This window comes from Trachymyrmex septentrionalis, unplaced genomic scaffold (assembly GCF_001594115.1).
Source record: "Trachymyrmex septentrionalis isolate Tsep2-gDNA-1 unplaced genomic scaffold, Tsep1.0 scaffold20, whole genome shotgun sequence".
Lineage (NCBI taxonomy): Eukaryota > Metazoa > Arthropoda > Insecta > Hymenoptera > Formicidae > Trachymyrmex > Trachymyrmex septentrionalis.
In genome coordinates, this window is record NW_017305180.1 from 6,739,133 (window position 1) to 6,747,906 (window position 8,774).

The 8,774-nt window shown below is 30.9% G+C and overlaps 1 protein-coding gene across 1 annotated transcript in view; it reads right to left on the bottom strand.

The window, feature by feature from the left end:
• LOC108747808 (proteoglycan Cow) overlaps positions 1-8,774 on the bottom strand; it is a 141,881-nt gene that overhangs the window by 46,104 nt on the left and 87,003 nt on the right. Inside the window, exons 3-4 of the mRNA XM_018485612.1 lie at positions 7,758-7,860; positions 2,503-2,631 (exon numbers count right to left, since the gene is read on the bottom strand). Of these exons, the coding sequence (XP_018341114.1) occupies positions 2,503-2,631; positions 7,758-7,860 (232 nt within the window). The remainder of the gene's footprint in view (positions 1-2,502; positions 2,632-7,757; positions 7,861-8,774) is intronic.

The following is an 8,774-nucleotide window of genomic DNA, read 5'->3' on the forward strand; positions in this document are numbered from 1 at the left end:
TAGGGAGAAGTATTAGACGTCTGCAGAGTTCTTACACGTGTCGTTAACTTCAGTTTGACGTCTGACGTGCCAAAAGCGAAAATCAAATACGACGTCTGTTCTAGCCAAAATAAAATTTTTCATAGGATTACACAAAGTTATGTATTTGTCTGATAAAATTGAAGGCGGCAAAGGTTATTCTTGTAATATGTTTAATACTATTATACTATAATATATATAATATTACCTATAACAGTATTTAATTAATATATTATATAATTATACAATATTATCTATAATAGTATTTAATTAATATAATATTATTACAAAATTTTCAAATATTTTTAAAATTTTTGGTATTAATTCCGTTCCATTCATTATAAAAAGCTGTGTTAAACGCTTTTATGTCAAAAACATATTTCAGTATATCGGATATGCATCGATGTAAGACAAAATCGTATATTTAGGATTAATTTCGTTTTGCAAAATAGATTCGAGTAGTTTAATATAAAGTTGCAAAAATTCAAGCGAAGATTCAAACGATTTCTTCGTCAGTTGATGCCGCCTGTGTAATCGGCCAGAAAAATGAATATGTAAAAGTCATAAATTTTCAAAGCCGCCAGCGGGATATAAAATACTTTGTTTTCACAAGAGTATAGTATTTTATATACCAACACATACATACAACTCTACTGATGATTAATCCATTACGACGAATAATAGAAAGAATAAATTGTCCTGAAGCAACAACGATTGAGTCGTAAAAAATCGCTAATGTTAATCATTACAATCATATTCTTAACATCCAACACAATTAGCTTTGCATAATATACAATGTGTATCTCAGACTAATAAATCAGCTATTAATTCTTTCGTAACAAGAGAGACGCAATTCGACGGGTACATATCTTAGGTACATATTTTAAAGAGATTTGCGCTTGCAAATTTCTGGATTAGTAGTGAATTAAGCGTATTTTAATAATCGCCATTTGAAAGTGTAAAGGCACGCGTCTTTGAAAATGTGATGACGGCGACAGTGTTTTCAATTTCGCGCTCGAGCGACTTTATTCTCGAGGGAAAAGTGTTCGATCTCGCGCTCCTCCAAAGTGAACCTGCGAGGTCCATTTGACGCATCGTTTGACAAAGGGATAGAAAGAGTTCTCCCAGTTTCTATAGAAACGATGCTACCGTCGTAATTAATTATTTGCCTGGCTATCTGAACGCAGACCTCACTAAATCCAAAGTCGATGAGCTTCTCTTTGGCCGGATGAGATTAACGCGAATTTCCTCCGATCCACGCGCGCGATTTTTAAGCCCTTGATCTCTAATCGAGACGAGCGCACAACGGAGATAACGTTTTCGTAAAACTTCGCAAAATAAACTGTCGAAACGGAAGAGAAGTTACGTTCCTTTTGCCATTTCTTTCGATACGCGTGGAATCCGCACAAATCCAAATGGAAGATCGAATTTCGAGCGAGAATTGTTCGATACGATAATCCTACCCCCTATTACAATTCTATTGCGACGCACGATTCGGGAAAAATTCTCTCCCGTTTTCACCGTCTATACAATATATATCGCAAAAGGATTACATTGCAAAATGAAATTCTCAATTCCGCTTGGGAAATTTTCTTTTCACAGAGAAGCCACGTTTAAAAGTTCGTGGGGCTTGTGCACGAACTGATAATGCCCGTTTGACGTGGTTCGCGAAATATAAACATGCTGCATTTCCCGAGCGCGCAATGTTACCTCCGGAACTAATTTTTCCTGAAACTTTGCCCGTCGTATTAAACAGAGGCGCGCGCGCAATGCGGCTTTTCCAAATGAAGTTTCGGAAACTATTCAAGAAACCGTTTACAATCCGCGTAAGAATCATGTCTTATTCTTACCGCTCGACTTCACGCTAATATTAATAATTTTGCGTTTCTATGGCGTCTATTCAGAATACCATCCATAAGAACGTTGTTAAAGTTTTGATCATTCTTAAAGCAAAAGTTTAAAAATTGTGTTATTTAGCAGGTTTATATAATAGAAAAATCTACATATAAGGGTGAATATTACGTATTCTAAAGGATTTCAAGGAGTAACTCCTCATACAAAGACGAAAACTTGATGATCGTGGTTTTCGAAATGCAAAATTTCGAAAACCACTCGAATTATTTTCATGAAACTTTATATGTTTAAAGTTTGATCAAAATAATTTTTCGGAAAAAACAAAATTTTCCTTTCAACTTTGATATCTTATATCTTTGAAACTAAGCCATTTTGCCACGGTAAAACGGTGAGATTATAAAAAATAAGTGAATAAATTTGAAAAAAATAAAATTTTTAAAATATTGCAATTTCAAAATTTAAAACATTCTTTTAAAAAAAACTTTTGTGTAAAATTTGAAGTGATTTCAAGGCGAAAATGTGTGTTTGTGTCTCAAGAAATTTTTGCATTTTACTCGAGTGTTTAAAAGCAAACGAATCTGTGCAACGTAAATTAAATTATTACGGATAATGAAGTCCGTTGTCACTTACTTTGACTCGTCCTGATCGTCGTCGTCGTCCTCGGAATCAAAGAAAGCGTCGTCGTCGTCCGAATCGACTGAGGTTTCGGTCCTCATTCGTCGCTGTTGAACTGCACGAGACTTTGGAATCACTATATCTCTGAAAATGCATTGTAATATAATTTATATTATTAATTTATGTTATTGTAATTAGTACTGCACTAATTATTGGTTTAATGTTAGAAATGTAAAGAAATTAATTAGCTTCGAATGAGCAACTCCGCTTTATTGGTTATTGAAACTCATTTGTTTTGCAACATTTTACTATGCTATTTTGTTAAGAAAAAAAAAAATTACTCTATTCTATTTAAAGTATATGAAAGTTTTTAAAATATTGTTTTAACCTTATAAAAATATAATTGTTGAATATAGAAAAATGTAAAAATTCCTTTTGTAATATTTATCGTGAATAACTAATAACACAGCACTGCAAATCCAAGTGTGTAACAGATGGCTTTAACATATTGTTATTTTGTTGTGTGTTATTTAATTTTTCATGTAAAAATTACACTATACTATACAAGTTTAAATGCATAATTTGTATTTATATGCAGTATAATGTATTATTTTTGCACTAATCACACACATACATTGAAACTACTTTTTACACACTTAAAATACAGTGAGAACTGCATGATTTTGCGGTTTGAAAAACAACAAGAGGTTTCTTTGTGAATTTGAATTTAAATAAGAATGTTTTATTACGTCAAATGTATGAAAAAAATAGAGTTAAAATTTTCTAAAAATACGTTTTTAAAGCGTTTTTAAAATTTTATAATTAATAAAATCGATATTCTATAAACTTTGAAAAAGATTCAAATTAATGCCTGAATATTGTACTCCAATATAAAAATATAAAATCTTTTACCGACGGCATCATTGAATCTCTCGTACGTTTTGTTTTTAGAAGTGGGTATAGTCACAACAGTGTCAAGTAGAACGATTGCCCCATACAATCCCAGTGCAAAAAACCATTACAAATAAACTACGAAAGTGAAAATTTTAATAGTAGATTTTATGTGTGAGAATAGAAATTACAATTCGCGTAAAAAAATCTTTTTTTAAATATAATCAGTTTTTTAAATGTGATCTTTTATTGCCATATATTACCACTACTGAAATTTTTACTATCTGCGTAAATCGTTCTACGATCGTTGACACTGCGACTATATCCATCCTTAAGGATAGGTCACATTTCAAAACATTATTAGTTACATCTAAGTGTATATGTAAAATTTGAGCACAATTCTCTTATTGGTTTAAAAGTTATTTAACTTTTTATATTAGTTTTGATTCGTATATATAAAATCGCATTCTGTAATGCTTATTTGCAAATTTGATGAAAAAGTAATATTAATAATTAAATAAAATAAAAAAAAAATGATTATTTTGCTGTACATATAAAACCATTATAAGCCAAATTATTTGTTTTGTTTTTTACAATTGATTTCAGAGCATATTCACAGGTTAATCGTTAACATTTTTTTAATGATATTGACTGATTGTTTAATTGATACTCTTAGCTGATATTGTATAATCAAAACATATTCTTAAACTCACTCATTGCAACTACATTTACCCTTAAATCCACCCACTGCGACTACATCCATTGTTAAAAATAAAGCGCATCGATTCGCGCAGAGATTCGATAATGCCGGTCAGTAAAAGATTCGATATTTTTATATTAAAATATAACACAGAAGCTTGCAGTTTGCAATGTTACCGCAATATTGCTGGAACACTATAATGTTGCAATATTTCTGGAACAATTTATATTGTACGGGAATGTTCAAGCATTAATTTGAATCTTTTCCGAAATTTTTCGCTTATCGGGTTCATCAGCAATCTAGAAATATTCAAAAAAAATTTTTTAATTTAAAAACGCATTTTTAGAGTGTTACATTTACATTTTTCTTATAAACTTCATAGAGTATTTCTCCTTGTAGATTTGGATTCGACGCAAAAAAACTATTAAAAACCTACTTTTTTTTCCAAACCGTAGAAAAAAATGTTACCTGTGCAATGTTCTTATTTTATCTCTCATCCCATATAAAGTTTTACTAATAATTAATAAACAATACAAGTTCTTTTTTTGCGTAAGAAGTAAAACACAAGCTCGACAACTTCAAATTCTAATTGTTCTATTTCGAGCTTTGGAAACTTTTGCAAGAGCAATTCAGACGCGCGCGATTTGCATAGAACCTACTTTATTCGATGAATTAATGCTCGTTATGAAGTTTCGTGTCCTACAACCCTGCCGAGGCACTGGAGATACCACGCCCTAGGAATTACAGACGCGAAGCGTGAATTAGCTTTACGCGGGGCAAAAATTAAACGGCCATTATTCGAACTACGTTACACCAAGCTAAACTCCTGGTATTTAAACGTGCGCCATTCTAAATCCTGAGTTTCACCGACGTTCGTTAGGTTGATATAGCATCTCGTTTTAGCACAATCAAATGAAATACATCCGGGAATTTAGTGCTTTTCTGTTCTTGATTCGTTGCTGAAGAGATTGCGTCAACTTAGTAGATACAGTTTCTTGTTTCATCGTCGTATTATTACTTTATCTGCCCGCGGCTGCGAAACGATGTAATTGCATTTACGATGGTGAGTCTGCTTTATCAAAAGCAATTTTTCGTGATTATTTAATGTGGAGATCACTATACATTTACACCTCAAAAAAAGTCATGGTAAAAAGTTATAATGCTTTCATTGAAAAGGAAAATTCAGTGACGTCGAATTTCAAATAATTTCCGAGATAAGATAACGTTAATCGATATAGATCAGATCTTGTTTAAGAAATTGTTAATTTACATTTTTTGTTCATTCACATCATTTAATACAATTTTCAAAATATATTTAAAAAAATATATTTTGTACATACAAAATTGAAAAGCTATCTAATTTTGTTATCTAATTTTCACGTTTACGAGTGGATGTTTACTTTCCACGAGGCAAAACTTACGATAAAATTAGTTTCCATTAAATTAACTAGTGCACCAGTGCAATTTAAGAATCCTCATTAATTATTTTATTATAAATTATAATATGCTTTTTCTCTAAATCAGTGGATAACCCTGTTGCATACTTGCATAATCAATATAAAGTTCAACTAAAAAAGAAATAAAGTTTGAACATTATATAACTAAAATACTGATATTTGTACGTTAATTTAAATCTTCCAATATCATATTCACTGAATTTATACACTAAAATAAGGTTAATTAGATCACGTAATAAAGGTTAGCTAGGTTAGGGATCTCACATTTCATTCACTGATTACCAGTGGCATACTTGGCACTGATATCAGTGATTATTCACTGATTCAGATTTAGAGAATTTCTTAACAATGTTTTTTGCCGATATATTAGAATATTATTAAAAAATTGTTTACTTATTTCATTGCATATCTATACTCTTTAAATTCTTTGGAGTGGAATCTCACTCTAGAGAGTAAAAATTGAATCAGTCTTAAAAAAAGTTTTTTATTTTCTGGTTAACTTATGATTAGACTCAACCTGATTGTTTTATCCAATGCACTTCATCTATGATGATGTCATGAGTGAAACTTATTGGATGAAACATCAGGTTAAACTTAACATGTTAACCAGATGATAAAACATTAAACGTAAGAACGAGATTTCACTCTTCAGTGTGACAATTCACTCTAAAAAAAGAGTATAAATCGCTTTTTCGAATTACATACAAATCATTCAAAATTAAAATCTTCGGAATATATTGAGAATTTGATCGAACATGGAAACAAGATTGATACATGAAAGTGAAACTCGATCCCTACGATCATAGCGTGTGCGGAATTAATCTCGAACAGGGGCATCGATTTATCAAGGCAAACCCATCGGGCTGCTTAGCCGTTAATGAAGCATTAAGGTCATTTAATGTCGTACGGGTGCTTCAAGATGAATATCGTCGATCAAGGTATCCGTATGCGGGATATGTATGCGCGCATATATCGTCCATGTAAATGTCCAATTACTGTTAATTGGCAATAAGCACTGCACAGGGAATCAATGATCACCGGGACGGCTTCAGTCGATCGGTGGTTTAATGCCGTTTTGCGGCGATACGATATCATCATTAATATCGGCGCTGCTTAGCCAACGTCAGCGGAGTACAAATATCGAGAATTTCGACTATTCAGTCCCGCGAAAATTGACGTGCTATGAAATTGGCAATGAATGGACAAAGTTAGAGAGGGTGTTTCGGAAAATCGCTATTTAACCGCGAATAACCTCAAACGACGGTATGCGCGTTATCGTTGTTTGCGGCAAGTTAATTTAGCCCAGCGCACTACGCAACGGAGCTCTTTCTTCCGAGAGATTGGCTATTGTTGCTGGTGCCAAGTAAAGACCGAAGATTTAGATAGACTTCAGTTTAACGTAAGGTAAATGATGCGATAAACACATAAGCTTAGAAATGCTGAACAATATATGGGACATTGAATATACTATTAGCCAATACATTCAAATGTCATGTAGTGTACAATAATTTTCATAGCAACAGAGTGTTAAATTTATCTTTGTTGAATTATAACGTATTACAATTACACATCCCCTTACTAAAATATTTGCTCTCACAATAAATACGACATTATGTAAGAAATATTTCTGATATGTAAAAATTAATTCCTTAATCTTGATAATCTGTTCAAATTCACTACACAATTATGTCATTTGGGTCACACATTTGGGGCACAATTAAAAAGTTCTAAAAAGAAAAGGAAAAAATTTTCACAAAAAAGATTTTACAGTAACAGACGAAGTCATCAAATACTTGAAAAAAATTTTTAATAAAAAATAAATAAAAAATAAATTACAATTTGAGTCAAATATATAGATCAGCAGGATTAAATGATATCTCTGAAATGCATACCTTGTATTTGTATAATACAATGTTAATTCTTTGCATTCATTTTCATTAGGAGTTTTCAAGAATTTTATATCATTAGGAATTTTCAAGAATTGTCTTCTTTACTTCCAAGCGATATTAATATTGCATTATACATTAAAGTTTTTATCCTTAATCATTATATGTATATATAATATTTATTTTTTCAAAAATATTAGTGCAAAAATATTAGTAGCTAATTAAATTCAAATTCTCAGTAAAGAATACAACGTTAATTTAACTTAATATGAGGATATTTTATCTTAAAATATCCTTCCACTCAATACTATGAGAATACTCGAATTCGATATTTACCCTGACTTGTGAAGTTCTTTCTTCGAAACGCAGACAGCCGTAAATGTGTCCTCCAAAAGGCAAAGTTCCTTCTTCTTGCAGTTGAGTGGACGACAAAGCTCGCCTGAAACAAACAAAAATCGATTTTATATTCTGACATTATGAATAAAAGTATATTTTATCTTCTGTCATTGATTATTCTATAGAAATAAAACAGAATCAGATTTACATACTAGAGATTTATGTCCGACATCTACATATATAAAATTTTTTTATATAGCAATTATTTGAAAATTTAAAGAGATAATATAAGCTTCTTTCATTTTTATTATCTTCTGTGTTGCGCCAATCTAACAGTGAATCTTAATAAGCTATAAAATTAGAATTTATAAAAACGCTGAGCTAAGAAGTGAATCTATTTTAACGTGATGACAGAAGTAATCGTTTCGTGATAAAATCCATGTTTTATCTGATCTTAATTTTGTAGGACAATTCTTTCTCTTCAAAACGTAAAATATCTTTTATTTTCTTTTCATTCGTCACTCTTTTTTTAAGCCGTATTATTCATGAATAAAGAACCGACTGACTGAACAATGCAAATGGTTAAATAAATTTAACGCTTTGAATAACCTTTTAAGATCTTGCATTATTTATTTTTTATGATATTCTTTCAGTATCTTCAAATATTTTATTTTTTCTATATATAATTTTTAAACAACATTTTTAACAAACTATCTTTTGATAATTTTCAATCTAAAATAATCAAAATAATCCCTCTTACATTTAAGTTTTTGCAAAATTCATCACTATCTATTCAAAAGTTATATCGATGATTGTTGATCATCTTGCGGTGATAAACTAAGAATGTTTAAGGTATTTCAAAGAAAAAAGAATAAGTAAGAATCGACGCGTCACTGTTCATTCTTTTCAAATCAAACGTGCGCGATAATAATTCGTTATTGTAGTTATTTGATATTACTATAAAGAAAGGCTATAATAATTATGATGAAATCGACCAATGTCGCTGCGTTAATCGGA